The sequence below is a fragment of the Oncorhynchus mykiss genome, chromosome 2 (assembly GCF_013265735.2).
Source record: "Oncorhynchus mykiss isolate Arlee chromosome 2, USDA_OmykA_1.1, whole genome shotgun sequence".
Lineage (NCBI taxonomy): Eukaryota > Metazoa > Chordata > Actinopteri > Salmoniformes > Salmonidae > Oncorhynchus > Oncorhynchus mykiss.
Window position 1 is genome coordinate 85,206,278 of NC_048566.1, and position 27,607 is coordinate 85,233,884.

Sequence of the window (27,607 nt, forward strand, 5' to 3'; positions counted from 1 at the left end):
GAATATCCTTTGAACCACACGCGGCTCAATCACGACGTTTATCCAGCGGACCACTCACTATGCATCATAGGAGCAGTCTTGTAGGAAAGGCGTGCAAATGCAGTCACAGAAACCGTAAATGCTGGCCGTTTTGCTCTATTTCGTGTCGGATCAAAACTGCCCTCCTCTAGCTCAAAATGGGTTAGAAGGAGGATGCCTGGATTATCCACTTTCAACACTTTGCGAGGATGGGGAATTGGAATTTATGTTTTCGTAGAGACTTCTTGACAAAGACGGAGATAGAGAATAGAGATCGGATTTGAGATCTATCTCCACTGTTCTTCGTTTTCTTTTCTTGTTTTCTTTTTTGAGAAATGATTGCAGAATTCGTGTGCAGCGCTGTGGCTTTGGTCCTCTATGTCAACACTCTGGGCGCTGATTTCTGCTACGATGACAGGTACATGATTGCATGACAGATGACGTCCGCCTCCGATGGCATTGCTGTTCTGCCCATATTGTCATACAACACAATGGTTTTGCATAATGGTAGTTTATTGCTTGGCATAGTAGGAAACGTGTTCACATTTCTATACAACATTTCGCGGTAGTGTAAGGAATGGCGGGCCGAGGGAGGGTGACTTCTGTCAGCTCCGTGTTGGCGGCAAGGTCTTGGTAAACAGCAGGTATAGCTTGCCAGTACACAGTGTCACTGCATAAAGTTTGAATCCTGAGATGATAATACATTATTACAGGCGAAATTAACCTAACGCAACAAAATGATTATGAGAGTAATTTGATACGTTGTATTCCATAATCACCATGTCCATGGCACATCACTAAAATAAAACCGTTATCATGACCAAGTCTTTTCAAATTACGTGTGAACCAGTCGTATTTGTTAGGTGCTGTACCGTCCCGAGAAACAGGTGAATCATATTTAATGAATATCATTATTCTAACAGACAATATTGATTGATGATCCTAAACAAATTAAATAAGCCAACCCTGTTTTAAATAGGCAATAGGACGTCTTAAAAACAGCGTGCTTTATTAGGCAGATTAAAACATTGATCAATTCTCAAGTGGTTCATGCTCCATTGAAAGCAACGGTCTTAAAAGTAGAGATGCGTTCAGTTCAGTCTGTTGCCGTCTGGGCTGCACCGTGAAAATGTATCTGCCTCCAGGGAAACAATATTTCTCCCGGGCCTGAGAATGTATTGTGCCAAACAGATTTAAGTACCTGTAAGGAATGAAGATCTTAACACAAAACCTAAGCACTTTTCTTTTACCAACTTCTTACTGCTATAGACCTACTGCTGGGCATTTAACCCGCTATGGCCTCAGTATATTAGCTTGGTTGATTTATTAATTAATTGATTAATAATTTAAATATAATGTTTTAACTTGTAATGCCTGATGTCTAAATGTACACCAGGTTTTTAAAACTAACCTGGTGGTCTATGATAAGCAAGTAATGCAGTGTACTACATAGGAGGCTTATACTGTAATGCGGATGCCAATGTATTACACTTCAATCATTTGGTCAATAGCCTAACTGCTTATAAAAGGTTTGATACATGCAGAATTAGAGCCATCATTGTTATGTATTTGGACAGCTATGGCCTATAGGAAATTAAGTTATTAGTATAAGTGCTACTGTTTCTATGGATGCATTGAGACCATTAAAATGTAGCCCGGGGATGCTGTTCAGTGAGCGTAAATCTACTGCACTCATGCCAAGTGGTGTGTTGATGTTTTTTAATTTTTTTACATGTTTTTTTCCCCCACATACACCAGATCGGCACACTGAAATGTGTTGTTTTACAGGGTCAGCCATAGTAGTGCGGCGCCACTGGAGCGAATTAGGGTTAAGTGCCTTGCTCAAGGGTACATTGGCATATTTTTCACCTTGTTGGCTCGGGTTTTCGAACCAGCGGCCAAAGTTTCATTGTAATCTTATAGCCTACATTTTTGTGATGGAGTCATAAACTTAGACAGGAGTATACGCCTTTGTACTTTGTGCTCAGGACACACCATCACTCATGTGACAGCAGTGGTGTTCAGTTTTCATAAATCTTCCTGGGAGTGGCTACAATGTGGAGAGGTTAAGGCTACCACTGACTGCTGCAGGACCACTGAGATGTGTCAGTGTACACATTCTACATTTCTGCCTCCAGGTTGTAGTTTGTGTGTGCGTAGCACGCACCCCCATGTGAATATATTATCCTCAATTTTAAACTAATGGCCATTGTAATAATAGTCTATCTTATGACAAACCCACTCTTTTACTGTGCTGAAGCCCAAACCATATCAACTGCTATTTGTTTCTGAGATATGACATACTAACTATCCTATCTGTTTTTAGCGCTGGCGTTTTGTTCAGGCTTGTACAGTATGTAATTAGTAGTCATTAGTGAGGTGGTATCCTGACTTGTTAACATGTGATTTGCCTGGAGAAGAAGCAGATGTGGTATAATGATAGGGAAAGGGGCTTACTGATGGCTGATATCATATGTGTGAATAAGAAGCTTTATCTTTATCAAACCGTGAGCTCACTTTTTGGGGAGAACTGAATTTAAACCATAAACCTTAAAGGATCTTATCGGATTGGATACCACTCTTTTGAATAATATTTGAGGTAATTTCAATGCAAATTGGTTTGCATCTTCTAACATGACAATCTGTTATCTATACCTTTAGGCTACATGTAGTTGTGCACTTAACAACATGCATTTCTTAAATTCTAAATAGCAAGGAATCAAATATGGATATTTTGTCTCAATGTGTAATACACCCTCCTCTCGAAATTCAGAGAGCAATTTTGTACACGAGTTGAGAAACTGCTTTGATTTAAATATTTAATGATTAAAAGTTGAAATCCAATGTGACAGTTGTGCATTGAGCATGGCCAGGAGCACCAAGGGTGGCTGACAGCATGCCACATGAGGATTTCACATCGATCTGCTCTTGGAGTCTTGTTGCTCAGGAATACATCATTATACTGTTCTTGTTACTTTCAGTTGTATTCTTGAGAAAATAGCGCCTACAAGAATGGAGTGCTCTGCCTGCTTTAATGAATGTAGGGTTTGCTGAGTCAGATCTCTGTAGGAAAAACCTGATGAAAGGTCACTGGTTTTACTGGTTAATTTAAGTTACCTGCCACATACCAGTTGTTATTAATTGTAACTCGTCATGGTCTAAGTTAACAACACCGTAACTACACGTTTTGTGCAATGTGTTTGCTAGCCTAGCACCGAAGATAACTTTTCTATGGAGGAATGGAGGGGCCTCACAAGGCTTTCTTCTGTCAATGCTTTCACCACCACCACCACACCCAACTCCCTGCACAAACAGCCCATCCTTGAGGAGTGGACAATTACTCCATTATGTGATGTCAGAATTACTTCTGGGAGTTCTCCATCTGGGCACGGTCATTATTATCACACAGAGCCTTGACACCTGGATGACAACATAGTGAGTCATATGTCATACGTGTTGTTCATATCTCTGTCTATAGCTATAATCCTGAGACCTTTACCACCAATAGGAGTGAATAGGTTTGTGTCAGGAGAAAAATACCCTCAACATCAACAGTGAAGAGGCGACTCCGGGATGCTGGCCCAACAAAGTACTGAGCAAAGGGTCTGTTTTTCCTTTTTTTGCTTTGTCATTATGGGGTAATGGGTGCACATTGATGAGGGAAAAAAAGTATTTAATCAATTTAAGAATAAGGGTCTAACGTAACAAAATGTGGAAAAAGTCAAGGGGTCTGAATACTTTCCGAATGCATTGTATCTCTTGTCATGGCTAGTATGAAATGCCTTGCTCTTCTTCAACAATGCTGCATGGCACACTTCTCTTTCTCAGCTAAAATGTTATCTTGTTAGGATGGTGATGTATATAAATGTGTGAATGACACACATAGTTTGTTATTGAGGACATAGCCTTCCTGAGCGTTGCTGTGGCCTGACAGGGGGATGCAGTCAAAGCATGTAGCACTGCAGTCGGATGATGTGGTCTGGGACTTGATGGCCAGAGTGCCAAATGCTTCAGGTCATTGACACACAAGGCTTCGTCGGTTGGGGAGAAGCAGTGGATTACCGAAATTCCTAGACTTTTTTATGATAAAGTAGGGATATGTGGAATATAATTAGAATCATATTTTTACAGATATAAAGCACTGCTTAGAGTTAGGATGAATAATTTTTTCCCCCAACATGTTGTTACTTAATGTTCAGAATGGATTCATGGTCCATAGTTCCTGCCTGGCTGTCCAGTAATCTGTTCTAAATAAACCTTGACATGGTTTCTTCCACGTATCGCATTAAGGAGTGGTTGAGTGGCTCAAACTATAATGAATCACTATGTTTGATGACACGTCATTATGTAGCTTTCTGTCAATTAACAACCTCTGCCTCTTATAGTGTAGTCAGAGTGCTGTGTGTGTTTAAAGTTTTATTGTCATGTGCACAAGTACAGTGAAATGCCTTCCCTGCTTGCTCTTTCCCAGAAATGCAGTAATCAATATCAGTAGTACTATAAAAAAGGTAAATTAGAACAGAAACACACCAGAAATATGAGGAAGTAAGTACACTATATACAGGGCCAGTTCCAGGGTCAGTAGCTATATACAGGGCCAGTTCTTTCAATGATGGCCTAGGAACAGTTCTGCCCCTGCCTGTTCAGATTTGTACCTTGTCAGCTCAGGGATTTGAACTTGCAACCTTCTGGTTATTAGTCTAACCACTAGGCTACCCTGCCGCCCCAGCTATATACAGGGTCAGTAAGGTGCAGTTGCTAGGTTCAGTAAGCTATATACAGGGGCAGTTCCAGGTTCAGTAAGCTCTATACAGGGTCAGTTCCAGGGTCAGTAAGCTATATACAGGGTCAGTTCTAGGGTCAGTAAGCTATATACAGGGTCAGTTGCAGGGTCAGTAAGCTATATACAGGGCCAGTTCCAGGTTCAGTAAGCTATATACAGGGTCAGTTCCAGGGTCAGTAAGCTATATACAGGGTCAGTTCCAGGGTCAGTAAGCTATATACAGGGTCAGTTCTAGGGTCAGTAAGCTATATACAGGGTCAGTTCTAGGGTCAGTAAGCTATATACAGACGCAGTTCTAGGGTCAGTAAGCTATATACAGGTGCAGTTCCTGGTTCAGTAAGCTATGTACAGGGGCAGTTCCAGGATCAGTAAGCTATATACAGGGCCAGTTCTAGGGTCAGTAAGCTATATACAGACGCAGTTCCAGGTTCAGTAAGCTATATACAGGGTCAGTTCCAGGGTCAGTAAGCTATATATAGGGTCAGTAAGCTATATACAGGGTCAGTAAGCTATATATAGGGTCAGTAAGCTATATATAGGGTCAGTAAGCTATACAGTGCCTTGCGAAAGTATTCGGCCCCCTTGAACTTTGCGACCTTTTGCCACATTTCAGGCTTTAAACATAAAGATATAAAACTGTATTTTTTTGTGAAGAATCAACAACAAGTGGGACAGAATCATGAAGTGGAACGACATTTATTGGATATTTCAAACTTTTTTAACAAATCAAAAACTGAAAAATTGGGCGTGCAAAATTATTCAGCCCCCTTAAGTTAATACTTTGTAGCGCCACCTTTTGCTGCGACTACAGCTGTAAGTCGCTTGGGGTATGTCTCTATCAGTTTTGCACATCGAGAGACTGAAATTTTTCCCATTCCTCCTTGCAAAACAGCTCGAGCTCAGTGAGGTTGGATGGAGAGCATTTGTGAACAGCAGTTTTCAGTTCTTTCCACAGATTCTCGATTGGATTCAGGTTTGGACTATGACTTGGCCATTCTAACACCTGGATATGTTTATTTTTGAACCATTCCATTGTAGATTTTGCTTTATGTTTTGGATCATTGTCTTGTTGGAAGACAAATCTCCGTCCCAGTCTCAGGTCTTTTGCAGACTCCATCAGGTTTTCTTCCAGAATGGTCCTGTATTTGGCTCCATCCATCTTCCCATCAATTTTAACCATCTTCCCTGTCCCTGCTGAATAAAAGCAGGCCCAAACCATGATGCTGCCACCACCATGTTTGACAGTGGGGATGGTGTGTTCAGCTGTGTTGCTTTTACGCCAAACATAACGTTTTGCATTGTTGACAAAAAGTTCAATTTTGGTTTCATCTGACCAGAGCACCTTCTTCCACATGTTTGGTGTGTCTCCCAGGTGGCTTGTGGCAAACTTTAAACAACACTTTTTATGGATATCTTTAAGAAATGGCTTTCGTCTTGCCACTCTTCCATAAAGGCCAGATTTGTGCAATATACGACTGATTGTTGTCCTATGGACAGAGTCTCCCACCTCAGCTGTAGATCTCTGCAGTTCATCCAGAGTGATCATGGGCCTCTTGGCTGCATCTCTGATCAGTCTTCTCCTTGTATGAGCTGAAAGTTTAGAGGGACGGCCAGGTCTTGGTAGATTTGCAGTGGTCTGATACTCCTTCCATTTCAATATTATCGCTTGCACAGTGCTCCTTGGGATGTTTAAAGCTTGGGAAATCTTTTTGTATCCAAATCCGGCTTTAAACTTCTTCACAACAGTATCTCGGACCTGCCTGGTGTGTTCCTTGTTCTTCATGATGCTCTCTGCGCTTTTAACGGACCTCTGAGACTATCACAGTGCAGGTGCATTTATACGGAGACTTGATTACACACAGGTGGATTGTAATTATCATCATTAGTCATTTAGATCAACATTGGATCATTCAGAGATCCTCACTGAACTTCTGGAGAGAGTTTGCTGCACTGAAAGTAATGGGGCTGAAAAATTTTGCACGCCCAATTTTTCAGTTTTTGATTTGTTAAAAAAGTTTGAAATATCCAATAAATGTCGTTCCACTTCATGATTGTGTCCCACTTGTTGTTGATTCTTCACAAAAAAATACAGTTTTATATCTTTATGTTTGAAGCCTGAAATGTGGCAAAAGGTAGAAAAGTTCAAGGGGGCCGAATACTTTCGCAAGGCACTGTATATAGGGTCAGTAAGCTATATATAAGGTCAGTAAGCTATATATAGGATCAGTTCTAGGGTCAGTAAGCTATATACAGGGTCAGTTCCAGGGTCAGTAAGCTATATATAGGGTCACTAAGCTATATACAGAGTCAGTTCCAGGGTCAGTAAGCTATATACAGACGCAGTTCCAGGGTCAGTAAGCTATATACAGACACAGTTCCAGGGTCAGTAAGCTATATACAGGGTCAGGTCCAGGGTCAGTAAGCTATATATAGGTGCAGTTCCAGGTTCAGTAAGCTATATACAGGGGCAGTTCCAGGGTCAGTAAGCCAAATACCGGGGCAGTTCTAAGGTCAGTAAGCTGTATACAGGGGCAGTAAGCTATATACAGGGTCAGTTCTAGGGTCAGTAAGCTATATACAGGATCAGTTCCAGGGTCAGTAAGCTATATACAGATGCAGTTCCAGGTTCAGTAAGCTATATACAGGTGCAGTTCCAGGTTCAGTAAGCTATATACAGGGGCAGTTCTAAGGTCAGTAAGCTGTATACAGTGGCAGAAAGCTATATACAGGCGCAGTTCCAGGGTCAGTAAGCTATCTACAGAGGCAGTTCCAGGGTCAGTGCCAATACAATATTTACAATGTGCAGGGATACTGGAGTAGTAGGGGTAGATATGTATGGGGGTAAAGTGACTACTCATCAGGATATATGATAAACAGTAGCAGCAGCGTAAATTATGATTTTATGTTAGTGTGTGTGTAGACTCAGTATGAATATGTGTGCGTGTTATGTGTGTGTGAGAAAATGAAGTGTGTGTGTGTTGGTATCTGAGTGTGTGTAGTGTGCATAATGTCAGTGTAGAAATACAAACTAAAACAGAAGGGTCAATGCAGATAGTTTTTGTAGAAATGTTGTTAGTCTGTGTGTGTGAGTATGACCTATGACCTATCTACTCTCCCCCTCCTGGATTGTCCGTGTAAAGTTGCTTGAGCCCTGTAAATAGCCTTGGCTGGCCCTGGTTGGGTTTCTGTGGTACTGCTGTCTGGGCTCTGCTCTGCTCTGCTTTGCTCCAGCCCTGCCTGTAGTGTCCATCTAGTGGGATAGAATGGACCAGCCCAACCCCAGCCTGCCCCAGCCCAACCCCAGCCCGCCCCAGCCCCAGCGCAGTGGTAATGTAACGAGCCCAAGAACCCAAGGGCGTCAACCTAACAGTCTGAGTATATCTCCCTCAGTCTCTCCCAGTTCCCTGTAATTAGTGGAAGCATCCAGAGTGGGGTGGATACACGGACGGCAGACAAGGCGTGCAGGACCTCCCGCTCTAATCTTCCGTCGGCCGCCGCCAGATGGTCACATTTGCGAAGCGTTGAGGGTTTTTCTCCCCTGTTCCCTCGGGTTTGAGGTGGAGTCAAGAGGAACATGTTCAGTGCAATCAGGATGGCGATGTCAGTGTTTGCCAGATGTCAGATAGTCTGAGCGATGAAGCCATCTAAGAGGTCCATGTGAGAGGAGTCCCTTGTATTGTTCACACATTGTCACCTGTTATTTTTCCACGTGCTTTGAGATTTCTTTGAACGTCATTGAGACGGAAGAGTTTTGAAATGTTCTCTTATTTCAATGGTTTACCATACAATACAATGTCCTTCCATTCTATTATTATTACTATTATCTCTTGCGACTTCCAGTTATTGAGTTATGCAGTTATTGTTCCCTTAATGCAAATGCTTAGAAGTTGGTTTCAATTGTGATCAGACATACGATTTCTCATCTACAGTCTAAAAAGATCAGCACAGTTCTGATCAAAGATACATGGGTTGACTTCACTTCATAACTGTATTTTCCAGCAGACATGAAGATGTTATTTTCACTCTCGCCACAAATGCGAGTCTAAAAAGCTTTCAATATTTAATGCTAAAAATACTATTAATAAGAGGTTGCAGTATGTTGTGCATTGCTTCAGTTTCCCACAAACCCACATAATTACTTGAAACATTTTAGCCTTGGATACGATCAGTTCACTTTTAGGTCATGGGAAACAGTTGACTAGATACGATACACATTTTCCTAACTGCCAATAACCTCTGAATACGATTTGAGGAGACCTTGGTATTTCACTTGACAAACTGACTTCATTTAAAGGCACTGGCCCTCAGTCCACATTTCCTGAGCTGTGGAAGCAAGAATAGCTCAAATACATGCAATGAGTTTCCATTGAAATGAACAATCGAATCGCATAACATGTGGAAACATTTGCTCAATATTCCAAGTTTGAACATGAGAATGTGTTGTGTTGATGCACTTTACAGCACATAATCAGGCTCAACGTGGAATGACAGGGAAGGAGGGAGGGTTAACTAACTAAGGGGTATTTTTTACTGCCCTTCTTTTCTGGGTCACTGCCTCTCTCAGTGACTGTCAGCATTATTACATGTGATGGCAGCTCCCACTGGGTGATCTGGTGTGACCCTGCCGCGCTGAGGTGAACTTTCTCAGTCATAATCCCTCTGAGCTCTCACTGTCTAAGCACTGCTTCGGGTGATCAAAACTGGATTTGGTTTGAAAAATCAAGGGCGTTGTGAAGAGTAATAACCTTTTGGGTAGGTATCTGCTCTGTAATAACATATTATATATTTTTACATAATTTCAAAGTGACATTTCCTTACATATCCTCTGTAACCTTACATATCCCAGTATCTCTACATTCATCTTCTGCACATCACTCCAGTGTTTAATTGCTAAATTGTAATTACTTCACCACTATGGCCTATTTATTGTTTGACCTCCCTAATCTTACTTTATTTGCACACACTGTGTATAGATTTTTTCTATTGTGTTATTGACTCTACTTTATTTATTCCATGTGTAACTCTGTGTTGTTTGTGTCGCACTGCTTTGCTCTATCTTGGCCGGGTCACAGTTGTAAATGAGAACTTGTTCTCAACTAGCCTACCTGGTTAAATAAAGGTGAAATAAAATTAAAACATAAAAAAATGTATCACTGTAGGTTAATTCAAAACAGTAGTGCAAAATGTCAAGTGCTTATCAATTGCAAGTAAATGATCTTTGGACTTTTAATTAATTATTGATGGCATTTAACATAATGAAGGTGTTTCAGAGATGCCAGCATATAGCCATAACCACCATGGTCCAGATGGTGTCTAGACGTAGGTCTTAAGATAGAGGTCTTACCCTCCCTCTGTCTCCAGCTATTTGTGATGAGCTGCATCAGCATGGAGAAGGTTGAGAGGTTGAAGGGATCAAACTCCCCATGGCTTTGATTGCTGGAGCTGACTGGTATCGGCCATGGGAGAAATTGGATAGACTTGGCCCATTCTGCTGCCTCTGTGATTGCCTTGGCAGATGATTGTCATGTGTGAGTTGCAGTAGGAATAGGGTGAGTGTGGGTTGGTCTGATCAGTCACTGCCCACCGGTTCATGAAAGACCCTGTGCACAGACTGACAGCCTCACAGTCAGTGCTCCTAAAGGAAGCAGGATGCTTTGTAATCATCCTACAGGCATCCACAGAAATGAGATGGGCCTTATGTAGTTGTCGGGTTTACTGCTCTGTGGTGGACAGCATTGAAGATGAACTTGAAGCATGCTACACAAGAGTTTAATCTGCGCCCTCTTTGCTTTTTTCCAATCTCTTTGCTGGCTATTTAATTATAGCCAACAGATTATCTCTCCAAATGTAACATGTGGTGCCCTCACCATCCCCTCGACAGACACACACACACACACACACACACACACACACACACACACACACACACACACAGCCTACTCATAATCATTTTAGACATTTAAGATTGAACAGAAGATTTGATCAACCAGCACGAAAATCCTTCACATGGGCAGCAGTGCATTGCAAAAAATGCAAGAGTGCGACACAGTAATGTGACATAAGTAATTAAGCTGCCAAAAGAACACATGAAGCTTGGTCAAAGAGTAGAACCCTTGCAGCACACTCTCCACAATATCTGAAGAGAGGCCCCCCGCAGTAAAGGTTTGGTGTAGTGTAGGGATCATCAACAAGATTCAGTCGTGGGCTGATTTTTTTCTTTAGCAGATGGTAAGGGGGCCGGAACTTAATTGAAAATAATATGTAGACTGCAAATTGACCACAAGAACCCCAAACAGATATAACATTTGACTAAAACATAATCATTTTAAACCTTGCTTACATTTGTATAGAATCACATATACAGTTGAAGTCGGAAATGTACATACACTTAGATTGGAGTCATTAAAACTTGTTTTTCAAACACTCCACAAATTTCTTGATAACAAACTATAGTTTTGGCAAGTCGGTTAGGACATCTACTTTGTGCATGAAACAAGTCATTTTTCCAACAATTGTTTACAGACAGATTATTTCACTTATAATTCACTGTATCACAATTCCAGTGGGTCAGAAGTTTACATACACTAAGTTGACTTAGCCTTTAAACAGCTTGGAAAATTCCAGAAAATTATGTCATGGCTTTAGAAGTTTCTGATAGGCTAATTGACATTATATGAGTCAATTGGAGGTGTACCTGTGGATGTATTTCAAGGCCTACCTTCAAACTCAGTGCCTCTTTGCTCCAAAACCGCCATAAAAAAGCCAGACTACTGTTTGTAACTGCACATGGGGACAAAGATCGTACTTTTTGGAGAAATGTCCTCTGGTCTGATGAAACAAAAATAGAACTGTTTGGCCATCGTTATGTTTGGTGGAAAAAGGTGGAGGCTTGCAACCCGAAGAACACCATCCCAACTGTGAAGCACGGGGATGGCAGCATCATGTTGTGGGGGTGCTTTGCTGCAGTAGGGACTGGTGCAATTCACAAAATAGATGGCGTTATGAGGGAGGAAAATTATGTGGATGCATCTCAAGATATCAGTAAGGAAGTTAATGCTTGGTCGCAAATGGATCTTCCAAATGGACAATGACCCCAAGCATACTTCCAAAGTTGTGGCAACATGGCTTAAGGACAACAAAGTCAAGGTATTGGAGTGTCCATTACAAAGCCCTGACCTCAATCCTATAGACAATTTGTGGGCAGAACTGAAAAAGCGTGTCCGAGCAAGGAGGCCTACAAACCTGACTTAATTATACCAGCTCTGTCAGGAGAAATGGCCCAAAATGGCCCAAACCTATTGTTTGACCCAAGTTAAACTATTTAAAGGCAATGCTACCAAATACTAATTGAGTGTATGTAAACTTCTGACCCACTGGGAATGTGATGAAAGAAATAAAAGCTGAAATAAATCAGTCAATCTACTATTATTCTGACATTTCACATTCTTAAAATAACATGTTGATCCTAACTGACCTAATACAGGGAACTTTTACTAAGATTATATGTAAGGAATTGTGAAAAACTGGGTTTAAACGTGTTTGGCTAAGGTGATTGTAAACTTCCGACTTCAACTTTATCTCTCTATTACACATAGGAATACTTTGGAACAGGTTTCCATAATTAAAATGACTTGGAGTTGATTTGCTGGTGTCTTTTACAGTCTTTTACAGTCCCCCCCAAAAAACAAAAATCTTTCTCTCTCATATACAGTACATATTCAGTACCAGTCAAAAGTTTGGACACACCTACTCATTCCACCTACATTGTAGAGTAATGGTGAAGTCATCAAAACTATGAAATAACACATATGGAATCATGTAGTAACCAAAACAGATAGCCTAACATTCTCCTGCAAAATGTCTTGATTAACATGGAATTAATTTTTCCGTCGATAATAGCAAGCTGTCCAGGTCCTGAGGCAGCAAAGCAGCCCCAAACCATGATGCTCCCTCCACCATACTTTACAGTTGGGATGAGGTTTTGATGTTGTTGTGCTGTGCCTTTTTTTCCTCCACACATAGTGTTGTGTATTCCTTCCAAACAACTCAACTGTAGTTTCACCTGTCCACATCCAGGTGCACTTTTGCAAACTTCAGATGTTTTTTTTGGACAGTAGTGGCTTCTGTGGTGTCCTACCATGAACACCATTCTTGTTTAGTGTTTTATGTATTGTAGACTCGTCAACAGAGATGTTAGCATATTCCAGAGATTCCTATAAGTCTTTAGCTGACACTCTAGGATTCTTCTTAACCTCATTGAGCATTCTGCGCTGTGCTCTTGCAGTCATCTTTGCAGGACGGCCACTCCTAGGGAGAGTACCAACAGTGTTGAACTTTCTTCATTTATAGACAATTTGTCTTACTGTGGACTGATGAACAGCAAGGCTTTTAGAGATACTTTTGTAACCCTTTCCAACTTTATGCAAGTCAACAATTCTTCATCTTAGGTCTTGTGAGATCTCTTTTGTTCAATGCGAATAGCAAACTCAAACGTTGCAAGTGTTTTTTATAGGGCAAGGCAGCTCTAACCAACATCTCCAATCTCGTCTCATTGATTGGACTCCAGGTTAGTTGACTCCTGACTCCAATTATCTTTTGGAGAAGTCATTAGCCTAGGGGTTCACATACTTTTTCCAACCTACACTGTGAATGTTTAAATTATGTATTCAATATAGACAAGAAAAATACAAAACTTTTTGTGTTATTCGTTTAAGCACACTATGTTTGTCTATTGTTGTGACTTAGATGAAGATCAGATTAAATTTGTTGACCAATTTATGCAGAAATCCAGGTAATTCCAAAGGGTTCACATACTTTTTCTTGCCACTGAATGCGTGTATATATATATATATATATATATATATATATATATATATATATATATATATTGCTTAGACAACTTCGGGGGACAAATAAAATCAACCGTGGGCCCCCAGTTGGGGAACTCTGGTGTAGTGTTCCCCCCCATCAATAGACATGGGTCTCACATCATTTGATTTCATGTGGGTGTATCAGTAATGGGTCTAGACAAGACCTTGGATTCAGAGGGCCAGTGTTGGCTAATGGGTCTAATGCCGTGATCCAGCACGGGTTGCCGAGCTCTCTTCATATTAATGGGATTAACGGGTTGTCGATGAAGGGGCGAGTAAAGAACCCAATCCATGAGAAACAAAAACTCCCTTGTTGCCTATATCGAACAAGGATGCTGTAGTTCGGCGTTTCAATAAAGGAGACACTTTTTTCAGTACCGCCATCTCGGTGGCCTTGTTTCCCCGTAACACGGGACATTGGCACATTGTGATAAGACTGTGACATATCCTGGTACAGGCCTGTGCCTTTGTGCATTGTAAAGGGACTGTGTGGGTCTCACTATTCTCCCTGGACCCAATGAAGGTCCTCATTTGTCACAGAATTATGGCCCTGGTTGTGTCGGCCGTTGTTTTGGACAGACAGTGAAATAAGACCTCACTGTTGGAGCAGAGAAAAGATGCGGCACCTTTGTGGAACAACTTGTCAGAACCAATCGGGTCAGCTCTTTGTGGGTGGATGGGGTGTACGTGCCTGGCTTAATGTAGCCTACCTAATGGGAGTTCAGTGTTGCGATGGCCAACTGAAGCTGTTCTGCTGTGTCCACTCAGCAGTGGGTGGCATGGCTGTGGGATGGATGGGTGTCTGAAGAGTTGAGAAATGAAGTCACCTGTGATAAAATTGTAATCTATTTTACAAATCAACTTTTCTCAGTCAGTGAATGTTCTCTGTTGGAGATACACTCAGCTTTAGCCAGTGCTGCAAAATACAGGTGTTGGATTTCTTTGAGGTTCTGTTATTATTGTGGTCGTTTTAAAATATGATGACTGTATCTTGTTTTTCCTAAATCTGGAGAGTGAGTCAGATGTAGGACAGGGGAAACTGTGGTTAGTTATATTTAGTTGCTGTAGTGTTGGCATACCAGGCTCTCTCCACAGATCCTTACTGTCTTACTGCTGAGGTCATATTGTTTTTTTTCATTTTACCTTTATTTAACTAGTCACGTCAGTTAAGAACAAATTGTTATTTTCAATGATGGAATACCAGGAAATAGTGGGTTAACTGCCTTGTTCAGGGGAAGAATGACAGATTTTTACATTGTCAGCTCAGGGATTTGATACAGCAACTTTTCAGTTACTGGCCCAACACTCTAACCACTAGGCTACAGACATGCATGGTTTGTTACAGCAGATGAGAAAGATCAGGCCAAGGTGTGTTTTGAATACTAAAGTAATTTGATGGTGATTTGTGGGTAGATAGGCTGTGTGGGAGGTGCCTGCACTGAGACCCAGAATACTAGTCCCAGTAGTGGGCCTGTGCTGTACCGTACTTTATGTCATCCAGGTTTGTGTGAGTACCCATCTCAGGTTGTCACAGTTCATCTCTAATTGTTACTGTAAAGGCAGAGCCCTCCCAACATAGTGCTTTGAATTCATGTCACTCTGCATCGTCTGGCAACCTTTGGGACCCTTTAGGACAGTGGCACGTATTAACATCCAGACGGTACAGTCTTTACTGTACAGTATATAATTTGTCTCAAGTGGGTGAAGAACAGCTTGGAAGTGTGACCCCCAACCTTTCATCAAATTGCTACATTGAGAAAGGGGAAGTTGAATCCACTCCAACACTGTAATCTCAGCCCTCTGGGGCTTTTCACCAAGTGGTTGTGTGGGATATAGAATAATGAAACCTGAGATGTTGCAGGGTTAAGTCATGGCTATTGAAGCTGGAGTTAACTAACATCCCCCTACGTTTCATTCTTTGCTCAGTCTGACTCAAGCTGGCTGTTATTTTAACTTCTGCTGAGCAGTGAGGGTTTCATCAACCCTACTTCTGTTTTGGCAATAACTGTGTTTTTGTGTGCATGTTGGACGATTGCATATGGCATTATTTGCACAACAAGTAACAACTATGGTAATGAAATTTAGTGTGTAATGGATTTTATTCTAATTCCAGTTTTCCTGGCTCTGAGAGGAAGACAAGTCTGACATTTCTCCAGATGGAGAAAGACTCATGTTGTATTGTATTTCACATTTTCATCCAACTCTCTCTCTCTCTCGCTCTCTGTCTCTCACCATCAAACTTCTTTTTGTTTAAACAGAAAGTATTTCATTAAGACTTCAACAGTGAGTCAGCGATAGACAGTGTCAGTCCACCCACTGTTTGAAACATTAACACATTTGCTTCCCGTCGTTTATTTTGGCTGTGTGTTGACCCTTAGGATCGCAAACCGTAGCATTTATTATCATCTTTGAACTTGGTATATATGATTTTCCCCCTCTGCCGATCAAGCCAAGTGAGGTCTTCCTCTCCGATGCAAGGAGGGTGCACGTGGTGTGTGACAGAGGTTATTTTTGGTCGGTGAGGAAGATTGGGGTTCTGAGAGAGTGTGTGCAACTGTTTTTACTTCATGGGCCCTCAGGTTTGAGAAGCTGAAGTAGAGTGCTGTTAGCTCATCTGACAGACTAATGAGACTTCCTAAATGTAATCTCTAGAAAAATAAAGGATTCAATCTGGAGGGGGAGAGACATTATGAAAAAGGCTGATCTCTGTCTGTTGGTTCATGCTGCTAAGAAGGCATTGGGCTATCTGTTCTGACCATAAACTTCTGCAGTCTATAAGGACTTGACTTAAAGGACTTTTACCTGATGGCGTCGACACCACCTCCATATTTAGCAGAGTCAGCTCAGTCGCAAGTTTAAATCATCAGGCTGTCTAATTATGAGAAGTTTAAGTCAATTCATCCTAATACCGATTGGTGTTTTATGTTCTGCTTGTCTTTAGTGTGAGCGACTGGTGTAAAAGCCGGAGCTCCTCTTCAAGTTGTTCACATCTGAGCGAGAACTCTTGAAACAAATTGTCGCTCAAAAACTTCAAGGGCCCCTCTCTCTACCTCATCAGGGCTCATTTGGACCAACATTCCAGGATTGGTAATGTAGGGCGCCTGTCACTCTCTCTGATTGATGTGACTGAGTACGGGATGGATGCTAACTAGCGCAGCCCGGCATTCTCAGGTTGGTGCCATGTGTGCTCCCAGGCCCCCAGGCTCTTTGTTCGAACAGAATAGATTGACACCATTATCTGTCAGCTCCCTCAGGAATGCTCCCATGCAGCTCAGCTATTGTCAATTGCCTGACAATCATAGAGGCACTACAGGCTGACATTATGGGGTTATTGATTTCTGTTGATGAGTAAAATTGTAGGTCACAGTTTGGCAGTGAGACACCGATGGCTGGTCCTCTTTGGGAGATTTTTGACATTTTATTAATTCATCCTCAGTTTGACAATAAAGGGTATCCATAATGGAAAATAAAGGGTTTTAGCGTCTCTTGCCTGCAATGTCACAGAGCCATACTTTATGTATTATATATACACCCTGGGTCTGGATACTGTCTCAAAATGGCGTGTGCACTTATTTATTGATGAATGGAGCCAAGAAGCCACTTTTTTGACTAGCACAAGGAAATGAAATTGCACTAAAAGGACTCTCCTATATCTTCTTAACGTCTGATCCATAGCATGTGGGGCCTGCTGACACACAGAGATCTGAGGTGTGTCTGGAGATGTGGTATATCTCACCCGCTGGGTGCTGTATTGGGAGAGGCGTCTGGGAGTAAACCATGGGAGTGATTGATACTGGGTGTCATGAAGAACAGATGAACTAACAGGACCCATGCTCTGTGTTTGTCTGCTCAATGAGCTTTTAATTTTGCGGTAATGACTCAATGAACAAAGATGGGGGTCTCTGGTAATCAGAAGTCGTAGGAAATAATGCTACCAGGTTCTGTTTCCATTTCTCAGAGTGATCTGTTGTAACACGTGTCCGTTGTGTCTGATAGAATACTCTTGTGGTGAGAAAAGAGTTGAAATACATGTTTGTTGGATATGGGTGAGACCCAATGAAATGAAAGCTTTCAAAAAGACAATCCGGTGACGTTTGTTTGTTTGTTTCAAGTTATAGTTTTTTTTCATCGCAGTATTGCCCCACCACTTTCATTTTGATGTCTTGCTTCCGAAGTGCTTGCTCTTTTCAAAAGCGAACAGAAAGTGAACACTAGGAGACATCTCGTCTGAAAATACCTAAATTACACAAGGCGAAATAACAGTCATCCTTGCTTGCTGGAACATTGGGCTCGTCCCCTTCAAAATCTAACAAAAGAAACCATGATTACAATGAATTTCTGTTACTCTCCACAACATCTCTGATTGATCAAAATCTTTCAAACAAGGCTAGGCTATATTTTAGCCCACCACTTTGTGTGATGCTATTCATGCAAATGTCACATCTGCAGCTTGATTGCGATACACTTATGTCAACTATTGTCGAGCCCCAATTTTTTCTTGGTGTTTGACCAGGAGTCCTGCAGCAACTGGGTCTGTCTTTGGCAGCCTGTGTTTGAGCGAAACATTTGACTAATTACTGTTTTGGTCTCTGTATGCAGAATCTGGCCTGATGTGAAATACAACGAGGCTCAATAATGCACGGAAGACGAGTATTACGGTTGGAAGCTGCCAATGGTCGCTTGATTTAGCCACATCTGGGAAAGAGCTGTTAGACGTTAAACATTAGTTTACATGAATTATCCTCCCCTTTCTTTTTGGCCATTGTTCTTGTACCTTAGGTTTATTCTAGGACAATTGGCGGTTGGTTCCATGCAGGTTTGCATTTACACAACTTAAGATCTTGGCCCTCACCCTGCACAATTACAATCCCTCAGTTGTGTGCCGTGATTAGCTGTTCTTGCTCTCCATGACCCACTCAACACTAGTCAAGGCCAGCTGTTCCATTAGCCTAAAACAATTCACTTGATCAAAAACCTTCTGTGCAAATACCACAATGCTGTTGTAGTTCTTGACCTTATGGTTCCACTGTGGATGATACCACTGTAGTGTCAGAGCTCATGCACTGTTGGAGAGCATCTACAGCTCTGCTATAATCATCGTGAAGGTTCTCGTGTCAGTGAAGAGGGATTCTGCCTTGCTTCAGGAGTACTGTGCTGCTTTTCCTATTTCCGGCTTTGATTAATAGTGGAAAGAGCTGTTTAAAATAACAGTTTCTCTTGGAATATATATCCTCGGAAGCCATCGGAGCTCATGGTTTTTCACAGTATAACATTTGCCCCCTTGTGGAATGGTTGTCAATGTTAAATATCAACTAGTTCAGCCCCATTACATTCCCTTTAATCATCATCTTGGGCAGGATAATCTCTTGTGTGGGACAAGGCAGTAAGGGCATGGCAGGCGGAATCTGCACTGGAAAATCGGAGCTTGGTTTGAGATTAGCCGTAGGTCCACTGCACTGCCGCATGTGCTCACTACAGTGTGTGTCTCAGCAATGATGCAGCCGCCCGTAATCAAAAGCAGATTTGGTGTGTTATGCAAGTCCTCTCCAAAACCCTGCTGATAAGGCTGATGCCTTGTGGTGTATGTCATCTCACATGAAAGTTTTCATGTTCCTTTTTGTGTTGAGCTTTTCTTCTCTCAAAGTGAAGAGCATGACACACAGACGATTTGGCATTCTGAAATGTTTTTCTCATTAAGGCATTTATTTCCTCTGTGTGCAAGTTCTGGAGATATTAAACAATGAAACCCACCGAAGCTTTAATTATTTGCAGATTTGTCTGACTTAGGAGACTTTGTGGGTAACTGTTAGGAGATTCACAGGGGATGAGGCAGCTGTTACAGAACTAGATCCCCACTAAACCAGATAAGGGGTTAAAACACTCTAGAGGCAGGGGTTGAGAAGCTCTTTATAACTCTCCTGTGGTGTGCATCTATTCTCTACAAAGGCCTATACAATACATTGGAGAACAAGGTACAGTAATTGCATTTCTATGAAAAAGGAACATCACAAATCCTCATTATCATTCAACTCAGGGTTAGAATCCAGTTTTATCTGCAGGAACATGCCCATATGAATGACAGAAGCCTGTTCTGCTGCCATGGCTCAAAACTGAGGATGAGCCTAAAAGGGTCAAATAATCAATCCTCAGATCACTGGAACCAGAGGCAAAATGTTGCTACACTTTCTAACAGCGTTCTATTTGGACACCCAGGTTGACCTAGCACAGGGAGGTGTACAAAGCTCTGACAGCGGCAGGAAAGGGCAGCCTTGACAGGTTCATCCATGGCTGTTTGAAAAATGGTCGTGGGATTTATTGAGATCCCACAAAAGCAAGTCTGGCTGTACACATCTTTGCTGAGGACTTGCAAGAAGGACCATATATCAGGGCAGGTGTCCAATAAATAATGATTTTCAGGAGATTGCAGCTGCTGTCATGCTGCAAAAAAAGTGAACACCTCTATAAATGGTAGGCCTAGACACCAGGATTGTCAAACTCACTGAAAAAATAAGAAATATAGGCACCTCATAGAGCTCCTGTGCTGTCGATCCAATGAACCAGTGATGATAGTGTGCATGTTGTAGGGTGAGGGGTAGCCCTTGGCTGTCTCGCTGGTTGCCGCAGGCCCAGCCAGCCCTGTGTAGCAGCCAGCTTCCTCTCTGCCCTTAGCTATGCGGTCAGCTTCCACATCTACTATTATGGAAGTAACTGCTGGCAACAGTAGCAGGCATGGGCTTACACAGCTAGATGTGGCTTTATAAACATTGATACATTCAGCTAGTCTCCTCAGTATTTTTTTTTCTACACAAACAAATCGGACAAACGGCCTCTTTAGGGGTGTTTCTGAGGTCTAACCAATCTTTATTAGCACAGGCATGTACAGTCGTGGCCAAAAGTTTTGAGAATGACACAAATATTAATTTTCACAAAGTCTGCTGCCTCAGTTTGTATGATGACAAATACTCCAGAATGTTATGAAGAGTGATCAGATGAATTACAATTAATTGCAAAGTCCCTCTTTGCCATGCAAATTAACTGAATCCCCCAAAAACATTTCCATTGCATTTCAGCCCTGCCACAAAAGGACCAGCTGACATCATGTCAGTGATTCTCTTGTTAACACAGGTGTGAGTTTTGACGAGGACAAGTCTGGAGGTCACTCTGTCATGCTGATTGAGTTTGAATAACAGACTGGAAGCTTCAAAAGGAGGGTGGTGCTTGGAATAATTGTTCTTCCTCTGCCAACCATGGTTACCTGCAAGGAAACACGTGCCGTCATCATTGCTTTGCACAAAAAAGGCTTCACAGGCAAGGATATTGCTGCCAGTGAGATTGCACCTAAATCAACCATTTATCGGATCATCAAGAACTTCAAAGAGAGCGGTTCAATTGTTGTGAAGAAGGCTTCGGGGTGCCCAAGAAAGTCCAGCAAGTGCCAGGACCGTCTCCTAAAGTTGATTCAGCTGCGGGATCGGGGCACCACCAGTACAGAGCTTGCTCAGGAATGGCAGCAGGCAGGTGTGAGTACATCTGCACGCACAGTGAGGTGAAGACTTTTGGAGGATGGCCTGGTGTCTAGAAGGGCAGCAAAGAAGCCACTTCTCTCCAGGAAAACCATCAGGGACAGACTGATATTCTGCAAAAGGTACAGGGATTGGACTGCTGAGGACTGGGGTAAAGTCATTTTCTCTGATGAATCCCCTTTCCGATTGTTTGGGGCATCCGGAAAAAAGCTTGTCCGGAGAAGACAAGGTGAGAGCTACCATCAGTACTGTGTAAAAGCCATACAGGTGCGGAAAGGGTTTTACATGGAACCCAAAAGAGTTGTACCTGGAACCAAAAAGGGTTCGACATTGAACCAAAAAGGGTTCTTCAAAGGGTCTTGGGGACCGCCGAAGAGCCCTCTTTGGAACCATTTATGTGTAGTGTTGGAAGGTCTGCTTTAGCCTTTACATTGATGAAAGCAGGTTGTCTCTGCCCCTGACCTCAACGCACTGAGTTTTTTCCCCATCGTCTAACGTTTTCTACTTGGCAGCATTGAATCAATAGCACCTGCCGTAGAATTGGCAGAATGAGCCCTTTTCGATCCACTGTGTTTCCCTCTGATTGTAAGAGACATAAGGAGTACCACAGGCAGTCCACTAGGACTAAATCATTTAAACACTGTCTGTGTTCTAACACACTTTGGCCTAAGGCTGCCCATGGCTTGGAAAATGTTCACCACAAATGGTCCAAAAAAGACAACAGCGCATTCAGACGAGGGATACTACTGTATAACCTTCTTTGTGTGCCTTGGCAACACAATAACAAAATGGTGATAACTCAAGGATTACTGCTGTGGAAGATCAAATTAGTCTGAAGCATGACAGAACCCAACAGAAATGCTTGTGATAATGTGTGCATTCAAACATACAGTATTCAAGCGTAGGTATTTTAGGTATTTTTTTTTTGTTTAATCATGTACGAATTGTGTCCTTATTTTTTTTCTCCTCTGTGGTCCTCAACCTCTCCCTAACTCTGTGCTGCTGGCTCCTTATCAAAGGTAATGCAATCATGTTGATTTCTATATGCAATGCTGTGCTCTGCTTTGTTGTTAACATCAATGGTGTCTTTAAGTGGAAATTCCACCTATTCTAGATCAGTCCCAAACTGCCCTCTCTTCTCAATACTTTCACATTTCAAACAAAAGGATTCCAGTTTTTCTCAGTGATTTGAAAGAAAATAGGCATTGGCAGAGTATCTGGAAACAGGCAGCAATAGATCAGTCCAGTTCATCCCTATCAAGCGGAGAGAGCAGTGTCTGAGCTAACTAGACAGACTAAAGCCAGGAGGGCTCCCCATCAGAGGCACCCAATAAGATTATGTTATTTGCTCAACTTGTCAGTGTTCCAAACAGGACATTATTTGTATTTTTACTTAAGACAGTACTTGACTTGGGCAGGAGCTCACCGGAACTGAGTACCGGCACCTCACATGTTCTTCTGCTTGAGTTCCTGCACCTCCTGTAGAATATTAGCTCAAAAGAATTAAGGCGTTCCTGCACCTAAATATAAATGGTACCGGCACCCAAAATGAGTACAGGCACCTATTTCAGTCCAAGTCAAGCGCTGGCCTAAACATGCATACAGTACAGTGCCTTCGGGAAGTATTCAGACCCCTTGACCCCCCCCCCCCCCCCCCCTCATCATCTACACACAATACCCAATAATGACAAAGCAATAACAGGTTTTTAGAAAACGGAAACATGACATTTCCATAAGTATTCAGACCCTTCACTCAGTACTTTGTTGAAGCACCTTTGGCAGCGATTACAGCCTCGAGTCTTCTTGGGTATGATGCTACAAGCTTGACACACCTGTATTTGGAGAGTTTCTCCCATTCTCTGCAGATCCTCTCAATCTCTGTCAGGTTGAATGGGGAGCGTTGCTGCACAGCTATTTTCAGGTCTCTCCAGAGAAACAGCAGAGGGAACACCCCCCTACCCACGTCGATGGAACAGTAGTGGAGAGGGTAGTAAGTTTTAAGTTCCTCGGCGTACACATCACAGAGAAACTGAATTGGTCCACCCACACAGACAGCATCGTGAAGAAGGCGCAGCAGCGCCTCTTCAACCTCAGGAGGCTGAAGAAATTCGGCTTGTCACCAAAAGCACTCACAAACTTCTACAGATGCACAATCGAGAGCATCCTGTCGGGCTGTATCACCGCCTGGTACGGCAACTGCTCCGCCCACAACCGTAAGGCTCTCCAGAGGGTAGTGAGGTCTGCACAACGCATCACCGGGGGCAAACTTCCTGCCCTCCAGGACACCTACACCACCCGATGTCACAGGAAGGCCATAAAGATCATCAAGGACAACAACCACCCGAGCCACTGCCTGTTCACCCCGCTATCATCCAGAAGGCGAGGTCAGTACAGGTGCATTAAAGCTGGGACCGAGAGACTGAAAAACAGCTTCTATCTCTAGGCCATCAGACTGTTAAACAGCCACCACTAACATTGAGTGGCTGCTGCCAACACACTGACTCAACTCCAGCCACTTTAATAATGGGAATTGATGGGAAATGATGTAAAATATATCACTAGCCACTTTAAACAATGCTACCTAATATAATGTTTACATACCCTACATTATTCATCTCATATGTATTTGTATATACTGTACTCTATATCATCTACTGCATCTTTATGTAATACATGTATCACTAGCCACTTTAACTATGCCACTTTGTTTACATACTCATCTCATATGTATATACTGCACTCAATACCAACTACTGTATCTTGCCTATGCCGCTCTGTACCATCACTCATTCATATATCTTTATGTACATATTCTTTATCCCCTTACACTTGTGTCTATAAGGTAGTAGTTTTGGAATTGTTAGCTAGATTACTTGTTGGTTATTACTGCATTGTCGGAACTAGAAGCACAAGCATTTCGCTACACTCGCATTAACATCTGCTAACCATTTGTATGTGACAAATAACATTTGATTTGATTTGATTTGATTTGAGATGTTTGATCAATTGGGTTCAATTCCAGGTTCTGGTTTGGTCACTCAAGGACATTCAGAGACTTGTACTGAAGCCACTCCTGAGTTGTCTTGGCTGTGTGCTTAGGGTCATTGTCCTGTTGGAAGGTGAACCTTCGCCCCAGTCTGAAGTCCTATGTGCTTCGGAGCAGGTTTTCTTTAAGGATCTCTCTGTACTTTGCTCCGTTCATCTTTGCCTCAATCCTGACTAGTTTCCCAGTCCCTGCCGCTGAAAAACATGCCCACGGCATGATTCTGCCACAACCGTGCTTCACCGTAGGGATGGTGCCAGGTTTTCTCCAGACGTGACTCTTTGCATTCAGGCCAAAGAGTCTTGGTTTCATCAGACAAAGAGTCTTGTTTTCATCAGACTAGAGAATCTTGTTTCTCATGGTCTGAGAGTCTTTAGGTGCCTTTTGGCAAACTATAAGCGGGCTGTCATGCACCTTTTACTGAGGAGTGTCTTCCGAAGTTGCTTCCACTCTACTATAAAGGCCTGATTGGTGGAGTGCTACAGAGATGTTTGTCCTTCTGGAAGGTTCTCCCATCTCCACAGAGGAAATCTAGAGCTCTGTCAGAGTGACCATCGGGTTCTTGGTCACCTCCCTGACCAAGGCCTTTCTCCCCCGATTGCTCAGTTTGGCCGGGCGGCCAGCTCTAGGAAGAGTCTTTGTGGTTCCAAACTTCATCGATTTAAGAATGAAGGAGGCCACTGTGTTCTTGGGGACCTTCGAAGCTGCAGACATTTTTTGGTACCCTTCCCCAGATCGATGCCTCGACACAATCCTATCTTGGAGCTCTATGGACAATTCCTTCGACCTCATGGCTTGGTTCTTTCTCGGACATGCACTGTCAACTGTGGGACCTTATATAGACGGATGTGTGCTTTTCCAAATTCTTCAAATAGTGTGCTTTTTCAAAAAAGTGTGTGCTTTTCCAATCAATTAAATGACCACAGATTAAATTTGTAGTGACATCTCATGGTTGATCAATGGAAACAGGATACACTTGAGCTCAATTTCGAGTCTCATAGCAGAGCGTTTGAATACTTATGTAAATAAGTTATTTCTGTTTTCGCTTTGCCATTATGGGGTATTGTGTGTAGATTGCTAAGAATTTTTACTTTTTTAATCCATCTTAGAATAAGGCTGTGGAAAAGTAATGGGGTCTGAATACTTTCCTAGGGCACTGTACACCATCGTATTGAATTCGTTGAGAAAGGGGTTGGAAAATGAAAGGGATATATATTGACAATAATAATAATAATAATATATTTCATTTGGCAGATGCCTTTCAGGACATCTTACAGAAAATCTAATGCTGTACATAAAATCAATTTCATTTAGGCTTATGTAATGAATTTGAATTATGCTTGATCAATAATAAAAAAAAATGAAAGATCAGCTTATCAATTTCAAAAATAATGGGTGGTTTCTGGCACGTGTCACTTCACACTGATACCGTCTGCAATAAACAGTAGGTATTGCTGTGTAGGCTGCTCACCGTTGGCTGGCTAGCTAAGAATCACCAGCCAACTTGGCTAACAAAAACAAGTAAAATGGCCAAACAAAGCTCACCCTTTATACCAATCACTGATTGCCTTGATCCAATGGAAGGCCTTAAAGACAGTTTCAGTACATTCAGAGACAATGATCAGTACTACAACACTTTTTATTCAACACTTTTAGAAATCATGAAACACACTTCTCCACTTCGACTCACACTATCTCCCTCCGCTGAGACCTGACCTTCAGTCCAGTGAAATAAAAAAACAAGTTATTTAAATTATGCTCTGATGTGCCTCACAAGTAATAGGCTACAGCTGACCTATTACCAGTGTTATCATCTAGTCTAGCTACAACAACTGACCTATTACCAGTGTTATCATATAGTCTAGCTACAACAACTGACCTATTACCAGTGTTATCATATAGTCTAGCTTGAGATTCAACTTTTGAAATATAAGGGACTCTATGTTATTTATGATAAGGTGTAGGTCTACATGGAGAAAGACCTCTTATTATATATGAACATAGGCAAATGCATGAAATAATATTTATTTTCAGTCAATGTAGTAGCCTATCACCATTGATCATTTTAATTGATATCAAACAATACATTGTCGGAGTACTTCATCTCCCGCGCCTAGCAGAGAATTGCACTCTGCTTGCATTTTGACTAATAAAGTGATCTCTACTAAGAAAAGGTTGGTGACTATTGTGATTATTACTGTTATATCAAGGCATTATGTTCTAATCTCATAGTCTATTATATGCCTATGGTTTGTTATGTGTAGGTTATGTAAGCTCTCTGTTAAATTCTGGACGTAGGCCGAGAAGACTATTTGGTCTGTAATGTTAGATGGTTTGTTGTGTGTGATACAGTAGGGCATAGGGTAGGTTATTATGTTATGATCATTTAATGATGATTTGAGTGCCGAAATGTTGTCCCACCTACATTTTTGCTGGCCCCACGGCAGTGTTACCGGTAATTGATTTGATTGAACTACCTGCTGAGGTGACAAGTCCAGAGGGGACAATGGGAGATGGGAGAGCCTGTTCAATGCTGCAGATTATAGGCTGTGCATGCTGCAGATTGTGGGCTGTGCATGCTGCAGATTGTGGGCTGTGCATGCTGCAGATTGTGGGCTGTGCATGCTGCCGATTGTGGGCCGTGCATGCTGCAGATTGTGGGCTGTGTATGCTGCAGATTGTGGGTTGTGCATGCTGCAAGGCCTTTGTTCCCAACTATCCCTCTCAGTTTTGAGATTACAAAAGGACCATATTTCTGCACAGCCCATTTGTTTTATGGCCGTATATTGGACCCTGTGGTTTTCCATCGTACCACAGGCCAAAAATATTTATTTTTTCATTTTAAGAGATATCAAAGTCATAAAATGCAATATGAATCCTAACCAAGGGCTGTTAATACGGCATGACATAGACGTCCTGCTATGAAGGGATGTACACGTTATTCACCCTTCTACTGAACTCAAGTGTGGTTTAATATCCCCTACAAGCCATAAGGAAGGGCAATAACCACAATTCCTTTCTATTAGAAATCTGGTGATATATAGTACAACAGCCAATGCACGACATTGAGAGTGCAGTAGATTCCAACAAAATCTGTCGTTGGGGTTTGGAAGTTTGTGAGTACATTATGAATTTCACAGGGAAACATTTAATGACAAATTATTTATTTTAGTACTCCTAAACTCCAAAACCAGCTGTACCCATAGTTTAATTCATATGTTTTCATGCAACTGAACCTTACCTCACAGTACAGTACCTGCCAGCTTTGCCTTCCAGCAAAGACTTTTGTAGCCAACAGACTGGCTTGGTCAATTGTACTGACACTTCTCAAATCGTAAAATTCCATATATGGTACATATTTTTTTATTTA

The 27,607-nt window shown here is 42.0% G+C and overlaps 1 protein-coding gene across 1 annotated transcript in view; it reads left to right on the forward strand.

Annotated features, from left to right (window-relative positions):
- LOC110498083 (protein O-mannosyl-transferase TMTC2) overlaps positions 1-27,607 on the forward strand; it is a 161,285-nt gene continuing 133,678 nt past the window's right edge. The window contains exon 1 of the mRNA XM_021574670.2: positions 1-436. Within this exon, the coding sequence (XP_021430345.2) occupies positions 354-436 (83 nt within the window). The 5' untranslated portion in view covers positions 1-353. The remainder of the gene's footprint in view (positions 437-27,607) is intronic.